The sequence below is a fragment of the Lycorma delicatula genome, chromosome 11 (genome assembly GCF_047948215.1).
Source record: "Lycorma delicatula isolate Av1 chromosome 11, ASM4794821v1, whole genome shotgun sequence".
NCBI lineage: Eukaryota > Metazoa > Arthropoda > Insecta > Hemiptera > Fulgoridae > Lycorma > Lycorma delicatula.
The window spans coordinates 23943330-23969085 of NC_134465.1; the positions used below are offsets into that span (position 1 = coordinate 23943330).

Consider the following 25756-nt stretch of genomic DNA (forward strand, 5'->3'; position numbering starts at 1 on the left):
TGATTGCATCTATCCTTTTCTCCCTATCGAAATCGGTCATACATCTATGCATTAGAATAGCTCCAGTGGGTGCCATCGCCCCAAACTACTTCCTGACAGCCGGGAAAAATATTAATTAGTTAATATTCAATGTCTGTAATATTTGTTTGATCAAATTGACTATTTTTAATTAATTTATTTTATCGTTTTACTAGTGGTTTGTTTATTGTTTGTCGTTAATTTATTTATTTTCCGTGTTTGTATTTAATTTTTGTAAGTATAGCACACGGAAGCTATGGTGCATTATATCGGATATAATGCTGATTTATATTTATATTGGGCTTGTAGCAGATACTGTGTTGAACAATTTTGTTGCTATTGGCATAGACAAAGTTTTCATTTATTTTTACCTCAGCTGTTTCATAAAGGGAAAGTTTGGTGAAAAATTCCCTCGCACATTCTAGATGTTTGTAATTATGAATGAGCGTGGTCCTACTAGTGTGTTCCCACCTGTGGAATAGGAATTTACTCTAGTGGAAGGGCTGAGGTCTATGAAAGACGCCAGGTGTCGTCCTTGTTGTCCTTTTGAGGGGCAGCGGCGCTGAGAATGCGTCGAGCTGCTATATGGGATGAACGATAATTATCGAGGTATTTTATGTTCGTGGAATACCGGGAGGCTAGGGTTCCGCTATAGGCATTCGATTGGTTGGAGGTAGGCGCATTTCCCTCGTGTAACGGTTATATCTTTGAGAAACAAAGGTACAGAAAAATAAATCCGTATGTGCAATATGTAATTCTTCGTAAACAATTTTCTAAATTAACTAAGAATGTAAAATAAATTAATAAGTTTAAAACTAGAATTCATTATAAACATGAAATACATAAATAATACTTTTATTATGAGTACATTTAATGTTCTATACTTAATCAGTAAGTTAGTTGTCCTTAATTTTCTCCCCGTATTGATACAATCATGAAACAAAGATCATTGTTTGTTTGAACTGTATAATGTCGAATTCCATATATTTTATTCAGTCGAGTTTGTTTTTATAGATATAATGATAAAGATTTAGTTCAAACAGCGCTCGCCTTTGATATCAGTAAAATTTTTGATTCTTTCAGCATATAAGTATTACTGAAAGATCATGTAAAACATCCACTAACATTTAATTCTGTAAGAAATCATGGATATTCCGTGTCTTGATAATAGTTCAATCACTTGCGCTCAGCAGCTTACATTATAAATATAGAAACAGAGAAAATAAGCTGATCTGTTCAAAATTTTCAATCGCCAACCACTTATGTTGGTTTAATTGAATTTATATCCATTCGAATGATTGTTCCGTGTAAAATATCTACTGTTGAATGGTATATTCTCTCTTAATTTATCTAAGTATTATTGTGAAACTGTTGCGACAATTTTTTTTTTGTAACTGACACCTTGCAATTTTCACAGACTATTATGAGGTATATATTTCTGACTGTTGATTATTTTACTTAACTATGTCTTTTTTAATAGATAAAATTAGAATAAGGTGTCTAATTTCCATTTATATTTATTACAAACAATTTCCACATATATTTATGCTTCTTTAGTTTGCTAGCTTTGCTATTATTATATAAATCATCCTATAAAGTTTAGTAAATATATAGGTTTAATTATGGTAACACGTCGAATTCCAATCGGTCCATAATTACACGTCAATAATAAACAGTACTACAAAATTGGAATCTTTAGACTCTGTCCTGAAATTACCTTATAAATATATAAATGCAGCCATCGTTAAAAACTATATACACTGAGTATAATTCCTATCATATAATATAACATGAACAAGGTTATAAAAATGTGTATGAGTAAAAATTTGAAATTACTGTTGAAAATTAAATGTTAATTATTCCTGAAGTCCATTACGGAATGAAATAATCCTCAATGTATTAGTAAAAATTAGCATATCTCGTTATTAGAGAGCCGTTCTGAATGTTCTCCTGACAAAGAAAACGGGAGTGTTATATGAAACCTTATATGTACTTATCCAAAATATTCTATTCATTTAAACCAACAATTTTTCAATATCTGAAGGATTGTTACGATTTGCCGAGATCTTCTAAACTGTCACGAGCTGGAAATTGGGGAGTTATCACAGCAGTGAGCAATAGAGTGTCGAAAGTTGAACATGAGAAGCAATGGTGAAGTTCTACCTTCACTTTTAATCTCCTCATGACCTCACTTTTAATAGACCGCCGCTACCGCAATAATGCACGCTGGTATTGACCGTCTGGATGTGCGAACGTTTGTGCCGCAACCAATACGATACATCATTGCCGGCATTTTGCAGTCTCTGCGGTTTACGATGTGAGAGACCGCAAACACGTTTTTAGGGAAAATTCTCATGAAAGGAAACTAAATAATAATCCTCCTGTCTCCGTCAATTGCGAAGGAAAACGTTCATTCCAATAAATAAATAGATTGTCCTGTTGGCAAAGTGAAGTAACTCTTCAGGAAGATACAATTTTACAGAAGTTGAACCATTTTTACACTAATAAAATGTATGCATCCGTAAATCTGGAGTAACAACAGAATACTATGAGGAAACGGTTCTTTTTCTACCGCATGTATTGTTGCTGATCAACATTTTACTAACCTTGTTCTAAAGTTAGCCACAATAATAAATAGAATAATCGACAAAAGAATGAAACCTTTCTCTCAAAAGGAAGCAATGAGACCGCCTACGTTACAGTTACCAGGACAGATATTGAGTAAAATGAATGCATATCAGAACAAAACAATAAGGAAGACAAACATCAGGTTAATGTCCAGTTACGTAGTCGGATAGATTAAACTTTTTAAGAAGGTTTCGGAACCCGCTACAAAAGCTTTGAAGCGATGTTCTTCTAAGGTAGTCTCACAAGCAAAACCACAGAAACCACGTAAAATCACGCAAGAAGGATCTGTTTCCCCTTTCCAAGGCGGCAGCTGGTGCAGCCCCTGCAATGAATATGGCTGCTGTCCCCGCCTCTGACTCGGCGCCTACATAGAGCGGTGAGTTATGCTCATTCTCGTTAGCCGCTTCCTTGGTCTCCGAGTCGGTGAATGAAAATTACACTTGCGATGACATACTTCAAGAAGATAAAGTGGTTTACTACCCCAAAATTACCTGCCTAATACGTATTAGTCGATTCTTCAATGGAATATCAATGGATGTTTGTGAAACTCCAAATATCTCATTCACCTAATATATTTACAAACGGCTCCTTAATTGGGACCATATTGAAATCGTTTGATAACATTTAAATGATAAGGGGTTGTTAAAGAACTCCCATAATAAATCATACTATAACAAAAGTAATCTTAAAGATCATAAGCAAACGAATGTATGCCAACACACTTCATAGTTCGTAAAAATATCTAATAAATAAAGGAAAATAATAAATAGTCGATAAAGAAATAAACATATAATCTAGCGATAGCTACTTGTAACTATAAACAAAAAATTAATAAAATACATAAGTAAACAAAAATAACATCACTAGATTTGACGATAGTAATTGCAAACAGTCATTCAATAGCCAAGACGTTAAAACCTTCCGACCACCCGAAAGTGGTCAATATATACTTACGGCACAATATATAAATGAGACCAATTTTCAAAATATTTTTCTTTACCGATATATATACTTTTCGGATGTTGCTGTAATAACATATTTGCCTACAGCCAAGGGAAAGTCATAGCTTGATTTCTTAGCGTATAAGGAAGTCAAGTGGTGTTCACATCAGATTTTTATATCAACTATGTTTTAAGATATGAGTGTTTATTTATTTTTTTTTTTACATTTATTTACGTTATTTTGATATTTTTTTTATTTTGAGATTAAGATACCTTGTTGTTATCATTAAATCAACCAGCTGATGTTAATTTCAATAGTAGATATGCATTCAATCATAATTGAAATGAAAGGTCCAATAATTTAGCTCACTGTGTAACGTATAATGGCATTCAATATTGGCATATTGAATCCCATTATACTTTAGCAACCCACACATTTTATAATTAAACATTTGAAACTTTATTTTATACATCTTATGTAGCCATGATAACTTATTACATTTACTTAATTATAAGATGTAACAAGGAAAGTACGTACTGAAAATATTTACTTTTTTTTCAGTGCTCGGGCAAGTAGTGGTGTAAACAATTTTTCTATTAATTATCCTCCTAATAAACAAGCGGACGATGCGGCAACATTAACCGAATCACCTTCAACGAAAGGACTCAGGGGTTTAAAATTTGGGTAAGTACGTAACGTAATTGTTGGTACCTAAAACGTAAATATATGCAAAAATCCAGATACCCCATTTTTTATATGATCGTCATACTTTCCCACTAAATATAGCTGTTCTACATATATTCATAAGGAAAGTAAAGATTTTAATTAGAAGACAGAAAATAAAACAATATATATCAGAAAATGTTTAAAAATAGTGTTTCTTTTTTTTTATGTATTTATATTCTTTGAACTTTTAATTTACTTTTCAAGTAAATTCTGTATAAAATTTTTACTAAAAGAAAGACATGACAAAAAATTTTCAAAGATACAAAATTATTAGTGGATATAACGTTATTGACCTATATATTGCTGACAACCAATAAATATTAAAATGAAGATTGTAGGGAAAACTACCGAAATCATGTTATACACGATAAATTAAAGAAACCAGTTGACAAACTTTTAACAATGTACCTGCTGCCTAATTAGGTTTACTTATTGATAAAATTCAGGATAATCCCGTAGTTTTCTCCAACAAATAATACGATGTTTATGACTTGTAAATGATGGGTAAAAAGTTATGTTCATAAAATTTACTATCAGAGCACCTACATGTAAAATGAAATATTTATTATTTTCTCAAAAACTTTATTTTGAAATTGATAATAGAGAAAATATTAAAATAAAAATATTAATTTTATATCTCATCGTTTAATACTAGTATTTTTTGTCTTTAAAGTAGATAAAAATCTACTCATATTATCAGGTTCTTTTTTTTGCTGTTTAACCTAATTTTTTTATAATTTTCCTTAATTTTACGAAGTAAAGGTAGTATTGTGATCGCGAAAGATTTCGATTTCCATATTTCAACGAAAATATCTCTTTTGACCATCTCTGAATCAATTTTGACTAGTATTGGTGTGTCGTATCTACGTATGTATATCGCATAACTCAAAAACGACTAGCTGTAGGAGGTTGAAATTTTGAATTAAGGATTGTTGTAACATCTAGTTGTGCACCTTTTGATTATATAGACTCGACCAATCGTCTCCTAAAAAAGCCCAAACGATTTGGATATTTTTCACTGCAGTGATACGCCCTTGTTTAGAGCTTTTCAACGATATATCATGTGGTACTTATTTTCATTGGATCCGAAGTTATAGCCAAGTAAAATCTTAATTATTAAAATATTTGGATCTTATAAGGGGAAGGAACGTCGGTTCAAATCAGACTTCATCTCTTTTTTTTGAACCTTTTTTTTAAATTAAAAATATTGATTTATTAATAATTATTAACTTAAAAACGGTAAAAAAAATGTCTTACAATAATTAATAATTCAATAACAATAAAAAAATAATATCAGAAGTTATTGAAATATATATTATGTGGTATGTACAAGATTATTATATAACTCGAGTATTTTATTTTTTGTTATGGTTTTTTCCATTTATTTGGATCGTTTTTTTTAAATTTTAAGTTTGCGGTACCATGCAATCATTTAAATATATTTTTTAACACTGCTTCATTAAGTCCCCTTGCTAACAATGATAAACTGAATTTCTATTCCATTCCGCAATGGGGTGATAAGGGAAAATTAAACCAACCAGCCCAAGTGAAACCTTCGACAAAGAAGGAAATCGTAGAAACACTGGATAAGGATTTTTTTTTCCTACACACTCAGGCCGGTTATCCAATTAAGTGTATACGCAGCCCGAGAAAGTGTCCTTTTACTCAAAGGATGCCTCCCCACCCAACGGCTGTATGTCCAGCACGGTAGGTCAGCCCCCCCGGTCGAATATTTCTTTTTGTTTTCTTTACTTTGCCTGAAATTATTCCAATTTTTTCTAGAACTCAATATGAAGCTGATTAGTTTCTCGGGTGTGAGGTTCTGTATTCCCGTGCGAAACCTAAGTGTTGTCCATTTATCGCATTCAAATATTGTATGCTCAGCTGTGTCATGGCGTTCACAGTACCAACAACGTGGAGAGCTTCCTTTGCCAAAGCGGAATAAATATTGCTCGAAATTTCGACGTCCAGACAACATCTGAGAAACATAGTAGCTGACCTCGCCATGCTTTCGTTTGACCCATTGGCTAATGTCTGAAATCAATCTTTTTGTCCACATAGCCCCCAAATATTGACTCCATCTACGCTGCCATGCCTGCATAAATACTTCAGAAGCATCACCCCGTTCCAAACCCTGAAAGTGAAGCCAGCGTTCCAAAACCTGGAGTTCTATGGGTTTTGTGGACGCCAGAACGCACGCCGTCTCATAAGGTATTGGGCGGGTCCGAACATCACCCCAAATACAGCCTGTCTATGTAGACTCCTCAATAGTTTAGCATTCTTTTGCGTGAATATGGCTCTATACCAAACAAGTGTAGCATACAATAAATGCGAGGTGCATGCGGAGACTAAAACCATACGTTTAGATTATCGTGGTGCTTCACGTCCAGTCATTAATATCAATATGGTTTTGAGAGTTTTTTCAGCAGATTTACACCTCTCAGCGACGTGTAAACCAAAGTTTAAGGACTTATCTATTATTAGGCCAAGATATTTAGTATGTGCTACACTTCTTAATCTATGTTCTCCAATCCACAAGTCGAGGTCTCGAATGTTTCTTCTGCCCGTAATCATTATGTACTCCCATTTGACCAGAGATAATGCCAGTCCATGTTCAGTGAGCCAGTCGCATACAGTTTCAAGTCCTCTATTTCCAGAGGTCTCAAATTCTAGCTCAGTCTTGGCGTTGACCATGATTGCTAAGTCATCAGCGTATGCGACAACCTCAGTCCCGGCTGGCATCTGCAATCGCAGTACATCGTCGAAAGCAATTAGCCACAAAAATGGCCCCAGGACTGATCCTTGAGGGACACCACCGTGTTTGATAATTCAGTGTACCCTCCCACGTGTTTACCCTTGTCCAACTGTCTGAGACATACTCAGCAATCTGTCTCCGAAGACCAGCGCTTACATTTCTTTTGTTGAGTGCTGTTATAATCTTAGCCCATCTGACGGAACCGAAAGCGTTCTTAATGTCTAGAGTTTTTAATAACGGTATCTTTCTGGTCCGCCATGTTCTGCTTTTTACTTTAATAGCTCATTTAATTTTTTTGTTCATGGCATCCAAGGCGGATTTTCCTTTAATAAAACCATACGGATTCTTATGCAGTCCGTCGCTGTTATTCAGTTCTTGTATTAACCTGTTTGTAATAAGTCGTACTGCCACTTTGCCCATTCCGTTAATGAGGCAGAGCGGACGGTATCCAATCTCAGAAGAACCAGCAGTATTCTTTGGTAGAAACACCGTACTCGAGGGTTTCCAGCACTTAGGAAACATATTATTTTGGGCACCAAAATTGGCCGCATCAGTTATCTCCCAAGGGATCCTTTTAAATAGTCCCTTGAGTATCATCAGGTCCTGGGCTCTTTTTTTTCTTAAGTCTTGACACAGCAAAGGCAACTTCTTGCTGCTGGAAACGACCGGCATTGCAATTCACCTATTCCAGAGGATCCGATTCAGGTACCGGAAAAAGCCTGTTTAGCTGTTCTATGATGAAATATTTCCTTATCCGAAAGGAGTAAGGATTGTCTGCTATGCAGATGACGTGGCGGTACTGGTGGAAGATATGGAAGTGGACTGTCTTGAAATGAAGGCAAATCAGGCCTTACAACTATTAGACGAATGGTTAGATAACAACCAACTCCAAGTAGCCTGAGCTAAGTCAAAATGCATTTTGCTGTCTGGTAGAAGATGGGTCAGAGGAATAAATATAGAAATTAGTGGGGAAATTGTTCGTGAAGTCAGTAACGTCAAATACTTGGGCGTATTCATAGATAAGAGTCTAAAGTACGGTTATCACATAGATATGATTTGTCAAAAGGTTCCCCCTACAACTAAGGCTCCAAGAGGTCTATTTAATAACCACTGTGCACCGAAACTGGTGGTCAGAAGGTTGATCACAACGGCAATGATGTCATCTATCTTATACGCGCCACCAGTCTGGGGCACTGCAATGAATGTACAACGCAATAAACGCAAAGTTAGGAGCGTGCACAGAGTAGCACTAATACAAATTGTCTCAGGATATAGAACAATTTCTTACGATGCGTTATGTGTCTTAGCTGAAACGCCTCCCTCTGAATTACAGATAAAATGCCGAAGCATGAGGGCCGCAGGTGTGCCAAGAGCCTAGATAGTAGACACAGTCGATAGCAACTGGCAAACCGCTTGGCTATCCGCTCAAACAGGAGAGTGGACAAGGAGACTTATTCCCAATCTGAAAGAGTTGTTGGGTAGGGAGAAAGGCGGAATAAATTTCCACACCACTCAGTTGATGACAGACATGGGTCGTTCGGGAAATACCTTAATAGAGTCGGGAAAAGGCAGACGTCAAAGTGTCCGTACTGTCAGGAAGACGACGACGCGGAACACACCGTATTCAACTGCTATAGATGGGAGGGTCTCAGACTTGAAATAAGGCATAATAACCTGATACCTGACAACCTGGTTAGCTGGCTAATGCAATCTAATAACAACTGGGATTTGTTTTCCAATTTTTCGAGCACCGTCCTCAAATCTAAAGAGGAAGAGGAGAGGCATCGCAGACGATAGCTGCGAAGATAGAGCAGGGAGGACCGTCCTACCCCGGAGGGCCCGTATGCTTAGGTATGCGGTTTCCGGCGATAGGGTGGGGACTTCTGGGGTTGCTTGAAAGGAATAAAGAAAAGATCGAGTCCCGGCCGGCGGTGTCGGTTCCTGGGGTTACTTCAGTGCTTGCTGATGATTGGGCCGCCGGTTTGAGGCAGGCATAAAAGATTAAAGACCGCGAACTGGTTCTCTGTGGGTGGTGGGGGGACGGCATAGCCGCACCTTCCCTTACGTGCGGAGGATTAGAGGCGGGAAGCAATAAGAAAAGATCCGGAACCGGGGTGGCTGATCTGCCGTGCCGGTCGTACAGCCGGTGGGTGGGGAGGGTCCCTAAGAGTCACAAGGACACATCACTGAGCCGTGTATATTTGAGTGGATGTCCGGCCCAGGGATGTAGGAAAAAATTGAAATCTCCCATTAAAATGACTCTTTTGGCCGCCTGCATAATTACACTCATTAGTTTGCCAATGTATGTCTCGTAGTCCTCGAGATCAATATTGGGACTAACGTAACCTGTTACTAAGAAAAACTCAGTGAGTATAATTGACAAAATTCCTTCATCACGGCGAAGCAACTGCCAAGCGTATCTATTACTGCAATTCATCATTGCCACATCGCCTTAAGGTGTCCGCTATCCAGCCATGACTAGCAGCGACATTCCTGTTAGGCTCAGTAGTAATCACCAAGTCAGCCTCAATCTCCGTGTCAATCACCCCCTGTAGATCATGGGAGAGATAGCTCCGATTGGCATTAGATAATAGTAATCTAGGCAATGGTTTCAGATCCGCACCTCACGCCTGCGGTGCGGTGATTTCTACTGCCACAGTCCAGGCACTTCAAAGCTTCTCTACAGTCCCTAATGATGTGTCCCTTCTCGCCGCAGTTGAAACAGAGGGCAGACCAATCCGGTCCTTTGCAGTCTGAGTTTTTATGTCCTGTAGACCAGCATCTATGACACTCATCATTATCAGTGCGAATGTATGCCCTACAGTGGACCCAACCTATCTTAAGCCTGTTAGCTACCAGCCTTATCGCAATTCTGTGATTTGTAATTACGGTAGCATTACGGGTGTCTCCATATGCCTGCCTTACTGACGTAAACCTAAAAGTCTCAGTCGTACCAACCACGGCAACAATTGCATCATTAATGTCTCTTTCTGTCGTGTCCGAATCGAGATCCTTTATATGAACGACAGCACACCTGTCGCCTTTGGTCCTCATGTCCATTTGCAACTCAGCAGCTCTATCGCGTAACGTGGTCGTCAATTTCTGTAGCACTGCCTGCCCCCTTAATACGGACCTCCAACTCGTCATTCTTGCCTTTATTAAGAGATAGGACCTCGCCGGCCTCCTCCTTAGTCACAGTATTTTTTACAGTTCTGAGAAGATCGGCAAAAGATTTGCCTTGTACCTTTACAACCACTGTTTTGCTTCCCTCAATGGGAGGCGTGGAGCGACGTCTTGAAGCTGACCGTGACCGCGTTCGGCTTGTGTCAGCCCTCCTGGGGGCCATCAGAGAGACCAACACATCACTAGTCCTATGTAGATAAATCAACATCTTTTTAATTATATTTCCTGGCAGAATGTATATAGCGCCAGTTGATCTAGTGAATACTCTTCTAAGTGCTCTTAAAACGCATCCGGCAATTTGCTTGTCGGATGCATAAAATATAGTAAACTTATTTCTCTGTCTTGCATCCTCCTCCAGATCTACCATCGTAGAAGAGATATCGTGTGCTATCATTCCAGATTTTACTTGTTCATTCATAGCTATCCTTGACTTAGTAATATCCACGAACTGATACGAGTCCTTATGTCCATCAATAGGGAAGGAAACCAAGTTACATCTTCCCATGGCCCATGTGGACCATCTCTGCGGAAATTTTTCAATCAACTCCTCATCAGTTAGTTCCATATTTAATATATCTGTCTGTTCAGTGGTCTATACGGCCTCAGTCTGCGTGGCCTGGGTCACCACATTCAATGGAGGTGACATCTCTGTTAAAGATGATATATATATTCCATATATATCCATATAATTTAATTCCATATATATCTTTTTTTACTCCACTTCATATTCTCCAATATATTTCGAGAGACCGGGACCCATATGCTGCTTTAAAGCCATCATTACTATACCCAGCAGATAGGTGATACTATCCAAATTATTTGGAATAGACTCCTCTTCCTCCAAGGCATCTTGTCTGTATCGCTTCCTGCCCTTAGTTTTTCCTTCACTTTCTTTATTACCACAGTTTTAGAGGTGCCAGCACTTTTAGCGGACATTTCTTCCGTTGGAAGAGAGTCTTTGCGACGCATGATTGACAGCTGTACTCAGTGGACAATTCCGTATTCAACAAGTACCCACACGATACAATAGGGGCCCCAGAAAATGTTGGGTGTGGTGGTCGGGAGGGAGGTAAAATGTATGTGTCTAAATCTGAGATCATAATAATTTTTTTTTTTTTTGGGGTGGTCAGTATGTATGAAGGTCTGTGGGACGGATTTATGTCCTGGATTTATAGTTCTAGGATTTATGGATCAGGATTTATTGAGGCAGTCGAGTTGTGGACTGCACGGTGTATAGACGTGTCTTTCTAGAGCTCCGCGTTTTTTGTTGTTTTCGATTGTTTTTTTTTTTGATTTTTACATTGATTTGGTGGACTCGAACTTTAAGTGGATTGGACAAGTAATACGGACTATCATTTTTGAGTTATTTGGTTACGGATTTATCAAGTTTTTTTTTTATAGTTTTTTGTTCTCATTAGTGAGATCAATATTTTCATGCTTTTTACTCGCTAAATCCCAGATATTATAGTGTGTTAAAGTGTTGGTGACGTTTATCAATAACGAAAAGACTACCAGTGTGTATAAAAAGTGAGTAAACTTATTGTACAATAACTTTTTAACAGTTTTCTGAGGTTATAATAGAGCTTAAAATTGCAAATTATTCTAAGTTATTCGACAGGCTAATACCAGGGACTTAGGAATTAATACTAGGGAATCCAAGGACTTAGGAAATTTTTCGTATATTAGTAGTTATACGAGTGAAATTTTGTTAAAAGTTCTTAAACTAGTTTTTATTAGGGAATTCTTTGTTCCTTAATAATTTCTGAACCAGGCGTCCTACATCCCTCATCCCAAGTTATAAATCCATCCCAAAAGGTTTCTTACCCCCTACCTCCCCCCTCCCATCAAATTTTGGTCTCTATTTTTGGGTTAATACATTTTACCAACCCCCCCTCAGCCCAACCGCTAAAGTTTCTTTTGGGGCTTCCATCCCGGAGTGGGTACTTGTTGGACTCGGGATCGTCCCCGTAGTCCAACACCGCTAATATGAGACGAAGAGGATCATTCCCCTTAGAGGGATCATCTCAGGGAGCTCTAGCTTACAAAAGGTTACCATTACTAAGAAAACGGAGGGTAAATGTAAAAATAGACCCCGACAGGGGTCCTCAGAAAAAGAAGGACCGCCGGAGAGCCTTAGCAATCTGGTTTACCAATTGGGGTTAACTATGGTGGCGTTGAGACAGCATATGGGACCGGGTCTCTCAAAATACATAAGTAGACATGAGCAGGAGCTCAAAGGCATATATGATGGGCTTAATGCCTTGACGCAAGTCTCGTCCCCTTTATCAGTTGTTACGCAGGCTTCTCAGACGGACCCTGTAGTTGTGGAAGATGAGATGGAGCAAATTCTTACTAAGGAGCTGACAGCTGAGCAAATAATAGATCTACTGCCCAAAAGGTGGCCCCAAATAGTTTGCGGAACAAAATTAGTTTATGATTAATGAGTTTCCTTCTGAGGTGATGGACCCTTGTACTGTTAGTGATTTAAGTAAATCAAGTTAAGGGGATGAAAAAGAAGGTATTACTACCAAATACAAAGTAGGCGACATTCGTAAAGATGTACAACCAATTCTTGGAGACTTTGACGATATTAAGAAAAGTAAATACAAAATCTACTATGATGGTAATGCTACTGAGAAGAGCAGAATGGGAGCTATATTGAGGGCTTTAAGGAAGATTATTCCTCAGGCTGGTAATTTAGTTTTTGTCGTCCCCAATAATAATATTGGAAATTATAGAAAAAAATTAATATCTTATTTGCGGAGAGACGAGGAAGTAGTGGTTAAAGTACTTACGATCCCAGTTGAAGATAAAGCTATACAGGGCAAGCCTGGACAAGCCCATATTAAAAAGTCGACACCACCGGCAGTTGACAGTCGTACTGTGGTTATCAAAGCAGCTGGAAAATCCTATTCTGATTTACTTAAAACGATGGAGTCTGCAGTAAGTAACGATCTCCTTACGTAAGGGCAGGAATGAAGAAATCCATGTGAGAATTCAGGGAGTGCAGAAAGCTGCAGGGTTTACAAGTATCCTACGAGATAAGGTGGCAGATTTGCATGTTGACCTGCGTACAAGAGCGGGAAGGCGCATAATAGTTCACATCAGGGATGTAAGAATATGACACTACTGAGACAGAAATTTTTGCTGCAATTACTGCAAGAGTAGGTACTGATGAGGACATCAAGATATTGTCAATTAGAAAAGGGTACGCCGAGACCCAAAATGTTACAGTTATCACCTCGTATAGGGCTGCCTGTAAGCTGGTGGAACAAAGGTTGAGGATTGGCTGGGTAAATTATCGGGCATATATTAGGGAATCAGAGGAAAAGTGCTTCAGATGCTGGAATACTGAACATTGTAAACATGAGTGCAAGGGCCCTGACAGAATGGATCTCTGCTTCAATTGTGGAGGGAGAGACCACAAGATTGCTGAATGACGGGAGCATAGTAGCTGCCTGGATTGTGGGAGCCAAGAACACCGCACCGGTGGCTGGAGGTGCTCAAAACACTTAAATGCTTAGGGTGATAATGGTTAACGCAAACAGAAGCACCATGTCTCATGATTTGGTTAGTGAACTGGTCATAGAGCAAAGGGCTGTTTTACTGATAATCACGAGCCGAACAAGAACGTTGTTTTGCTAGATCAGGCTGGATGGTGGATGCAAATGGTGACGTGGCAATTATGGATGTAAGTGGCAGGATAGCATGAAGATTGACGTCCAGATCTGGAGGCATGTTGGCGGTGGTGTCGTATTCAACACTAGCGGTTGATGCCTATGTGTCTCAAAACTGTGACATACATGAATTTACTAGAAGACTAGACATAATACAGGGAGTAGTAAATAACGCTAGGAAGAAAGTCATTATTCTAGGTGAGTTCAATAGTAAAGCGATTGCAGCAGGGAGCGCATACACCAATCGCAGAGGTGAGATCCTTACGGATATGATGGGGGCAGTTAGCTGCCATTGTGTAAATGATGGCACCCCTACATATGAGGCGAGAGGACACTCGTCAGTCTTGGACTTAACAATCATAGACGATAGATGGAGTAGGGAACAGTGGGACTGGCGAGTATTACTACACGATGTAACGAGTGACCATCATGCCACTATGATTACCATAAAAGGCTCAGACTATGTGGCTAGAGAGAAAATGCCCTATAGTAGTATTACAACGGAACAGATCGAGATCATAATCGATAGAACGGCCGAAAGGATTATCAACATAGAGAATCTGACACCAGTTGCCCTGACTAACGTTATATGAAAAGAAATGGGCAGAGTAGCTCACAGAAGAGCTAATAGACACGCAGTGTATTGGTGGAATATGGAGATTGAAACACTGAGGGGGCTACTACAATCGCGCAGAAGAAGGAAGCAGAGACTAAGAATGCGAGGCGGACAGGAGTACGAGAAGGCATCTCTGGCTTATAAAGAGACCAGACGGGCCTTAAACAAAGCTATTCATAAGTCTAAGAAAAAGCAATGGCACAGACTCTGCGAGGAGTTAGACGGAGACCCCTGGGGACAGGCACACAAAATAATCACTAAGCGATTTGGAAGGCATCTACCCGTATTAAATAATGAGCAGGTAGAACAACAAATTAATGAGCTATTCCTCGGTAGAGTAGAAACTGCAGGAAATGTTATAGATTGCGAACCCAGACGCTTCACGTTCTCTGAACTGCACTTGGCTGTAGCACAACTAGGTAATAGGAAGAGCCCGGGTCCAGACGGAATTCCAGCGGCACTCCTTAAAGGGCTGATAAAGAGAATTCCTTATGAAATGCTTGATGTTGACAGCCATGGATTAGAAAACAAGACATTTCCAGGAATCTGGAAGGAATCTAGGGTGGTGTTCCTACCAAAAGGCACAAATGACAATGGAGAACCTTTATAGAGACCATTGAGTCTTTTAAATACCATGGCGAAGATAGTGGAGAAGATACTCGCAGGCCGAATCTTTAAGGAACTTGAGGAAGGAATAGGCATTAGTGGAAATCAGTTTGGATTCATGAAGGGTCGTTCGACGATACAGGCGGCGACAAAGGTGATCGACTGGGCTAAGGATACTAGGAGCGGCACGTGGAGAACGAGGCGTATTCCCCTATTCATAGCTTTAGATGTAAAAAATGCATTCGGTTCTATCAAGTGGGAATTAATAAATAGGGCATTAGTGGAAAAAGGTATCAGTCCTTATTTAAGAAGGCAGATAGGGGAATACCTCTCAAATAGAGAATGCTTGGTGGACACGCAGAGTGAGTGCCTACGTTTGAATATTTATGGCGGTGTGCCACAGGGCTCTGTACTGGGACCCTTACTCTGGATACTGGCCTTCGATGGGATATTAAGACTACACTATCAGGATGGGGTACAAGTAATTGCCTATGCCGATGACCTGGCGATACTCATCAAGGGTAAAACAACTGTCGATGTACAAGAGAGTGCTAACAACACGTTACGGACGATAGATAATTGGTTAAAAGTGAGGGGCCTCCAGTTGGCAATAGAGAAAATTAAATATATTATGTTCACAGGGAAGAGGATTTTAGACCGTCCGGCCATCCAAATTGGAAACCAACAAATAACAGAGGTCGAAAAGATTAAATACCTGGGTGTGACTTATGAGAGGAATTGCCGGTTCACCCAGCATATAATAGACATATGTGCCAAAGGTGAACAGATGACTAAGAATTTGAATATAATAATGTCTTTGCAGAGAGATCCAAGACCATCTAAGCGAAGGGCGATAGCGTCCACAGTGACATCCATGATGTTATATGCAGTACCAGTGTGGTGGCACTCAGTCAGGGTTAAAAGAAATTTGAACAGACTGGTTAGTACTCATAGGAGGCTGTTGCTAAGGGTTGTTTCAGCTTACAGGACGGTCTCCTATGAGGCGTTGTGCGTGTTGTCTGGGGTGCCACCAATAAACTTAATGGCCCTAAATAGAGTCGAGAGGGCGCAAGGGCTCGAAGCAAATGAAGCAAAAGATAGACTTAGACATAGATGGCAAAATAGATGGCAGGAGGATGGACCAGCCAGACGCACGAAGGAGCTGATTCCAGATCTGGCATTATGGTTAGATAGGAAACATGGTGAGTTAAATTATCATATCACGCAGTTTTTTACAGGTCATGGCAATTTCAATGAGTACCTCCATCGTGTGTTGGAAGAAGGCCAGGTCCAGAATGTATGTACTGTGAGAGAATTGACAATGCAGAACACACATTTTTCTGCTGCGAGAAGGGGCAATTAAAAGGAGGAACCGTGGCATAATAGGTATGAGCCCAGCAGAGGTCCTACAGCACATGTTGAGGAGCGAAATAAACTGGAAGTAGTTTACGGAATTTATAGTAGCAGTATTAACAGACAAGGATATAGATGAAAGGCGACTAGGTTACTAGTGTAGAATAAAGTAGGGTGGACAGCCTCAGTGGTGAGAGACGGCACGCTGAGGTGTGTCGTTCTCAATGATCCACTGAGGACTCCAAGGGTTTAGATAGGTTCTGATGAAGAAGAAGAGTAAGAAAAGACCCGGTGCCACGTTACGGCTATTCGAGGTATGTCGTGGTTATACAAATGGGCAAACAGAAAATCACTCAAAAGAGCTGACACCGGCGAGCCGACCTGCCATGCCGGACGTTCAGCCGGTAGGCGGGGAGGCTCGATAGAGTTTACCAGACACTTCCCTGGGTGACGCAATACCAACCAGTCGGACTGGCCCAGGGGAGTAGAGTGGAAAAAAAAAAGGATTTACTGAGGAAAAACTATAAGCCCTATTAATCGTCTCTCAGGACTTAGAATAATTTCATAATATTATACGACTTTTATTGAAAAATATTCTGTTGTTGTTTACAACTTAGAATTCTGCTAGTACTCTCCTGTCTATTCGACTTGGAATATTTCACTATTATGAGCTATATTATAACCTCAAAACAAGGAATTATTTCTGTAAAAACACAGTTTGTACTCACTATAGATATTCTGTTTTCACCTCTTTTTATGTCCTTACTAATTAGCAACCACATTATTTCACTAAAAACACTGTGTGCCACTAAAAAATAACTAAAAAGTTTCCTTATTTCGCTTATTTAGCCATTTCACTAAAAACCTTAATAAAAAAGTAAGTCCTTAACCAAATCTCTTAAAAATTAACAATCGTGTCCGTTAACCATACCACATTGAGTCCCGAATATCAAAATCAGTAAATTATCCGAAAAACCAAACCAAAATTATACTAAACTTAGAGCTCAATATACACGTCTTCTCAGACAGAGTATCCACACTCGACTGGATAAGGACTTAATTTGAAATATTTTAACTGAATAATTTTGAAGTCTAAAACTTAAATTTTTCATCACTTGTTACATACTGGAAAGCGTATAACCGTATAATTTATTGATTGGGGTTGAATTAACCACACGTCTCAGGAATGATCGGCCTGAATCAGTACAAGTCTACATTTCATTTACATATCATTCTCATTTCACTGGAGCTTGAGTGGGTTGCTTTACTGGTTTTTAATAAGAGTGAATTTTACGTTATAAGAGTGTAATCTCCAAGTAATTGAGAAACAAAGGTACATAAAAAGAAATACATATATGCAATATGTAATTCCATGTAAACAATTTTCTAAATTAATTAAGAATATAAAATTAATGAACAACTTTAAAAGTAAAATTCAATAACAACATGAAATACATAAATAATGCTTTAATTAAAAATGCATTTAGTTTTGTGTACTTTATCAATAACAACTAGGCTGACATTTGCATGAGTAAAAAAAATATAAAATTTGTTGCCCTTCTGTAGGCCTCAATCTGACATCATCACATTTAAAGTAAAATGATTCCCTAAAATCATATGATACTGAGGCAGCGCGCACACACCGATTTCACTAAATTTGACAACAGAGTTGATGACTGAGAAAGCCCCAGTTAATGAACCGGTTGTAAATCAAATCAGTGCTACACACATACCAATCAACACTAGACCGCCACCACATAATTCGAATATTAAGTCACCTAACAAGGGGAACGAACACTCATTCCGGTCAGCGGTGAAGCCTGGTAAAAAACCCAGTCCAATCAAGGAGTCTCGCACGGCATTACAAAGTTACATTCCGGGACCGCCACCAGCAGGACTAAGCCACCCCACCAGTCGCACGGACAACCATACCCCGGCAGCGCGGACCCCAGCTAGTGGGAGCCGTAAATCGAATAAATATGTTAGCAATACAACCGTTGCATGAGGCAAATGCGCCTACCTCCAGCCAACCCAATGCCAATGCCGGAACTCTAGCCTCCCGGTATTCCACGAACATAAAATATCTCAATAAATAACGCTCAATCCATATCGCAGCTCGACGCTTTCTAAGTGCCGCCGTAACTCAAAAGGACATCACGGACGACAGCTGGCGTCTTTCTTAGACCGCAACCCTTCCACTAGAGTAAATTCCTATTTGACAGTTGGGGACACTCTACTAGGACCACGCTCATTTATAATTACAAACATCTAGAATGTGTGAGGGAGTTTTTCACCAAAATTTCCCTGTATGAAAAGGCTGAGGAAAAAAAATAAAAACTTTATCTATGCCAATAACAACATAATTGTTCGAGTTGGTAAATGCTACAAGCCCAACATAAACAGGAAATATAAATATAAATCATCATTATATCCGATGTAATGCACCATAGCTACCGTATGCTATACTTACAAAATAACACGGAAAATAAATAAATTAACGACAAACAATACACAAACAACTAGAAAAACGATAAAATAAATTCAAATTATTCAAATTTAAAAATTGAATTATAAAAAAGTCAAAAACATTAATTTGATAATATATATCCAGAATAGCTTTTATGAAAGCTACCTTAAACGGTACAATCCAGCAAATTCAAAAAAAACCCGCCAAAAAAAAGAAAACACAAAAAATAGCACAAAACCACTAATAAAACTCATAAAAAAGTTAATAAACGACAAAAGTCGGTAAATGAAAAGCACAATCGTACGACATTTTTCACTCTCTCAGATCCCGACACATACCGCATGCGATTTGTATTTGGAATTTATAAAATTCAGCTAAATTTTTGTTTTGTCTTAGTAACTTAATTTAAGTAACGTAAACAATTATCTAGCATGTAAAGTAATTTCTCTTTGATATTTTTTCTTATTATTTAAAAGTTGAACAGATGCAATTTACACATTACAAAAATATAAAAACATACTGGATTGTAATAAGGGTGAATTTTACGTTATAAGAGTGTAATAAGCTCGAAGTAATTGAGAAACAAAGGTACAGAAAAATAAATGCGTATATGCAATATGTAATTCCATGTAAACAATTTTCTAAATTAACTAAGAATGTAAAATAAATGAATAACTTTAAACCTTGAATTCATTAACAACATGAAATACATAAATAATACTTTAATTAAGAGTACATTTAGTTTTGTATACTTAATCAATAACAACTAGGTAGACATTTGCATCAGGAAAATAAAAATAAAATTTGTTGCGCTTTTGTTGGTCTCAATCTGACATCATCACATATAACGTAAAAAAATTAACCGAAACTGCGGAAGCGCGCACACATCGGTTTCACTAAATATGACAACAGAGTTGATGACTGCGAAAGCCTCAGTTAATGAACCGGTTGTAAAACAAAAATCAGCGCTACATTCATACCAATCAAAACTATTTTTTAAGCAAAATAGAACTTCAGACCGCCACCCCATAATTCCAATATATTAAGTCACCTAACAAGTGGAACGAACACTCATTCCGGTCAACGGAGAAGCCTGGCAAAAAACCCAGTCCAATCATGGAGTCTCGCACGGCATTACAAAGTTACATTCCGGGACCGCCACCAGCAGGAGTAAGCCACCCCACCAGTCGCACGGGCAACCATACCGGCAGCGCGGAACCCCCGCTAGTGGGGGCCGTAAATCGAATAAAACGTTTTCCCAATATAACCTTTGCAATTTGCAAATGCGCCTACCTCCAACCAGTCCAATGCCAATGCCGGAACTCTAGCCTCCCGGTATTCCACGAACATAAAGTACAACGATAATTAACGCTCAACAAGTATAGCAGTTCGACGCATTCTCAGTGCCACTGTCCCTTAAAAGTACATCACGGTCGACACCTAGCGTCTTACTTAAACCCCCAACCGTTCCACTAGAGTAAATTCCTATTCCACAGGTGGGGACACACTATTAGAACCACGCTCATTCGTAATTACAAACATCTAGAAAGTGTGAGGGAATTTTTCACCAAAATTTTCCTGTATGAAAAAACTGAGGAAAAAACAAATAAAAACTTTTTGTATGCCAATAACCAGAGAATTGTTAGACAGCCCAATATAAATATAAATCAGCATTATATCCGATATAATGCACCATAGTTACCATATGTTATACTTACAAAAATTAAATAAAAACACGGAAAATAAATAAATTAACGACAAATAATATATAAACAACTATAAAAACGATTAAAAACAGTCAAAAACAATAAATTGATAATACATATCCAGCTTTTATGGATTAGCTTTTATGGAACCTACCCAAAACGGTACAATCCAACAAATACAAAAAAAACTGCCAAAAAAAACTAAAAAAATAACAAATAGCACAAAACCACTAATAAAACTCATAAAAAATTTAATGAACAAAAATCGGTAAACGAAAAGCACAATCGTATGACAAAAACGGAACTCGAACAAAATGTGACTCTTTCAGATCCCGACACATACCCCATTCGATTAGTTTTTGTAATTTATAAAATTCATCTATACTTTTGTCATATCTTAGTAACTTTTAAAGTAACGTAAAAAATTATCTAGCATGTTAGGAAATTTCTCTTTGATATTTTTTTAGTAATGACCTTAGTACAAACACGTTGTCTACCAATTATATTATTGAGAAAAAAGACTGAGATAAGCATTAATGGACTGAAATTTAGGTTCTTAATATTAATAAATATAATTTAGTTATTGTCAAATATTTATTTCATTGGTACAAAACGTCCTGATCTGAATTCAATAAAACACGTGGCATTGAATTCTTCAAACACGATTTTAATTGGAATTTAATTGGTATGGAAAATGAAATATCATTCTTAAAATTTAATACACGATTTTTGCTTGTTTTTCAGAAATTCGTTGTCTACTACAAGTAACAGTAATTTGGATCAAGGATATAATAGTAAAGCACCCTTAACAGGATCAAACGATGGAGCGAAATACACTTCACAGTATGAAAATCCACAAACAAAACCGTAAGCATATCTCCTTTTATTGTTTTATCTAAGTGTAAAATGGTATAATTAGAAGAAAAAAATTTATTTGCAAAGCCGACCCTTTGTTTATATTTATTAATTATCATATCTTCAAATTCTGCAACTTTTGGGTCTTTTTTAAAAAATATTTTTTTAGACGGAATCCTTTTCTATTTCCTGTAAGCGTACAACAATAGACCGCCATCCATTTCAACAATTTTTCAACTAGAAGAAAACTTGTGTAATAATTGCCTACATAATATCACCTCCCTTCCTGGAACAAACTGTATGTAATCTCTATTGATATTTTGAGATCATGGACATTATTTTGTTTAACATTTACTTTTTTCTATATAAACAATTATATTATACTTATATCCAGATGGCAGACACAGTTTGAAAATGTCATCCCGCACTTACGAAGTTTTGGTAATATATTGTGGAAAAATAAACCGTGCTCTACAAGGAATCATAAACTCATCAATTATTAATTCACACTTTGGCTATGTAACTGTTCGGAAATCAAATAGTAATATATATAATAACGTTGCAATCTAAAACATCCTACTAACACCATACTCATTTTTATTGTTGGCATTACTCTAGTGCTTTAAAATAACCAAAAATATGTGTCTGCAGGAGATTTTCTCATTTCATTGGCATTAGTATCGGCCATTTATATAACGATTATTAAAGCTAATACATTTGAACAGTGACTAGCGATACGGTTACTTTCAGTATCAACAAAATTCAATGTTTCGTCACATAAAAACATGGTAAACAGATAGATAGAGTTTATTTAGCACCCTCAGTTCTCACGTACTAGTCATCATATTGAAACATGTTGAAAGAATTACATTTAAATAGAATGTAAGAGACCAATCAGACCTTGTCATTGTAGTTTTTTTCCACATTCGATTTTCCTTTACGAGAGTCAAGTGAAAAACATGAACCACTTACATGTTTTCCTGATTATTGTAATGCTTTTCTGTGTTGTGAGAAGAACCTCCATCGGCAGATGCATAGCCAGATTTAGAGGTCATCAGATTAGCAGTTGAACGGTTGGTCTGAACGTTAGTTCTAACACACTGCTGAATACCTAATGTAATGAGTTCAGAGGAATTTACGGGATTACGTTTTACTAGAATGAATATTTGCCATAATAAATCATAGTATAACAAAAGTAATCTTAAAGATCATAAGCAAACGAATGTATCTGCCAACACACTTCATAGTTCGTAAAAATATCTAATAAATAAAATAAAATAAAATAATAAATAGTCGATAAAAAAATAAACATATAATCTAGCGATAGCTAGTCGAACAAATAACAAAACAACTTGTAACTACAAACAAAAAATTAATAAAATACATAAGTAAACAAAAATAACATCACTAGATTTGTCGATAGTAACTGCAAACAGTCATTCAATAGCCAAGACGTTAAAACCTTCCGACCACCCGAAAGTGGTCAATATATACGTACGGCACAATATATAAATGAGACCAATTTTCAAAATATTTTTCTTTACCGATATATATACTTTTCGGATATTGCTGTAATGACATATTTGCCTACAGCCAAGGGAAAGTCATAGCTTGATTTCTTAGCGTATAAGGAAGTCAAGTGATGTTCACATCAGATTTTTATATCAACTATGTTTTAAGATATGAGTGTTTATTTATTTTTTTTTTTTTACATTTATTTACGTTATTTTGATATTTTTTTATTTTGAGATTAAGTACCTTGTTGTTATCACTAAATCAACCAGCTGATGTTCATTTCAACAGTAGATATGCATTCAATCATAATTGAAATGAAAGGTCCAATAATTTAGCTCACTGTGTAACGTATAATGGCATTCAATATTGGCATATTGAATACCATTATACGTTAGGAACCCACTCATTTTATAATTACACATTTGAAACTTTATTTTATACATCTTATGTAGCCATGATAACTTATTACATTTACTTAATTATAAGATATAACAAGGAAAGTACATACTGAAAATATTTACTTTTTTTTCAGTGCTCGCGCAAGTAGTGGTGTAAACAATTTTTCTATTAATTATCCTCCTAATAAACAAGCAGACGATGCGGCAACAATAACCGAATCACCTTCAACGAAAGGACTCAGGGGTTTAAAATTTGGGTAAGTACGTAATGTAATTGTTGGTACCTAAAACGTAAATATCTGCAAAAATCCAGATACCCCATTTTTTATATGATCGTCATACTTTCCCATTTAATATAGCTGTTCTAATTATATTCATAATGAAAGTAAACATTTTAATTAGAAGACAGAAAATAAAACAATATATATCAGAAAATGTTTAAAAATAGTGTTTTTTTTTTTTTTTTTAAGTATTTATATTCTTTGAACTTTTAGGATCTTTCAAGTAAGTTCTGTATAAAATTTTCACTAAAAGTTCACTAAAAGTTTTTCACTAATCCTGTTAGCTACCAGCCTTATCGCAATTCTGTGATTTGTATTTACGGTAGCATTACGGGTGTCTCCATATGCCTGCCTTACTGACGTAAACCTAAAAGTCTCAGTCGCACCAACCACGGCAACAATTGCATCATTAATGTCTCTTTCTGTCGTGTCCGAATCGAGATCCTTTATATGAACGACAGCACACCTGTCGCCTTTGGTCCTCATGTCCATTTGCAACTCAGCAGCTCTATCGCGTAACGTGGTCGGCAATTTCTGTAGCACTGTCTGCCCCCTTAATACGGACCTCCAACTCGTCACTCTTGCCTTTATTAAGAGATAGGACCTCGCCAGCCTCCTTAGTCACAGTATTTTTTACAGTTCTGAGAAGATCGGCAAAAGATTTGCCTTGTACCTTTACAACCACTGTTTTACTTCCCTCAATGGGAGGCGTGGAGCGATTTCTTGAAGCTGACCGTGACCGCGTTCGGCTTGTGTCAGCCCTCCTGGGGGCCATCAGAGAGACCAACACATCACTAGTCCTATGTAGATAAATCAACATCTTTTTAATTATATTTCCTGGCAGAATGTATATAGCGCCAGTTGATCTAGTGAATACTCTTCTAAGTGCTCTTAAAACGCATCCAGCAATTTGCTTGTCGGATGCATAAAATATAGTAAACTTATTTCTCTGTCTTGCATTCTCCTCCAGATCTACCATCGTAGAAGAGATATCGTGTGCTATCATTCCAGATTTTACTTGTTCATTCATAGCCATCCTTGACTTAGTAATATCCACGAACTGATACGAGTCCTTATGTCCATCAATAGGGAAGGAAACCAAGTTACATCTTCCCATGGCCCATGTGGACCATCTCTGCGGAAATTTTTCAATCAACTCCTCATCAGTTAGTTCCATATTTAATATATCTGTCTGTTCAGTGGTCTATACGGCCTCAGTCTGCGTGGCCAGGGTCACCACATTCAACGGAGGTGACATCTCTGTTAAAGCCTTTAATTCCATATATATCTTTTTTTACTCCACTTCATATTCTCCAACATATATTTCGAGAGACCGGGACCCATATGCTGCTTTAAAGCCATCATTATTATACCCAGCAGATAGGTGATACTATCCAAATTATTTGGAATAGACTCCTCTTCCTCCAAGGCATCTTGTCTGTATCGCTTCCTGCCCTTAGTTTTTCCTTCACTTTCTTTATTACCACAGTTTTAGAGGTGCCAGCACTTTTAGCGGACATTTCTTCCGTTGGAAGAGAGCCTTTGCGACGCATGATTGACAGCTGTACTCAGTGGACAATTCCGTATTCAACAAGTACCCACACGATACAATAGGGGCCCCAGAAAATGTTGGTTGTGGTGGTCGGGAGGGAGGTAAAATGTATGTGTCCAAATCTGAGATCATAATAATTTTTTTTTTTTTTTTGGGGTGGTCAGTATGTATGAAGGTCTGTGGGACGGATTTATAGTTCTAGGATTTATGGATCAGGATTTATTGAGGCAGTCGAGTTGTGGACTGCACGGTGTATAGACGTGTCTTTCTAGAGCTCCGCGTTTTTTGTTGTTTTCGATTGTTTTTTTTTTTGGTTTTTACATTGATTTGGTGGACTCGAACTTTAAGTGGATTGGATAAGTAATACGGACTATCATTTTTGAGTTATTTGGTTACGGATTTATCAAGTTTTTTTTTATAGTTTTTTGTTCTCATTAGTGAGATTAATATTTTTATGCTTTTTACTCGCTAAATCCCA

The 25756-nt window shown here is 37.5% G+C and overlaps 1 protein-coding gene across 6 annotated transcripts in view; it reads left to right on the plus strand.

Annotated features, from left to right (window-relative positions):
* The window catches only part of LOC142332634 (uncharacterized), a 323090-nt gene that overhangs the window by 149787 nt on the left and 147547 nt on the right, over positions 1-25756 (plus strand). For all 6 annotated transcript variants that reach the window (XM_075379243.1, XM_075379245.1, XM_075379240.1 and 3 more), the window contains 3 exons: positions 4150-4272; positions 21422-21544; positions 23580-23702. In XM_075379243.1, coding sequence (XP_075235358.1) covers positions 4150-4272; positions 21422-21544; positions 23580-23702 — 369 coding nt within the window. The remainder of the gene's footprint in view (positions 1-4149; positions 4273-21421; positions 21545-23579; positions 23703-25756) is intronic.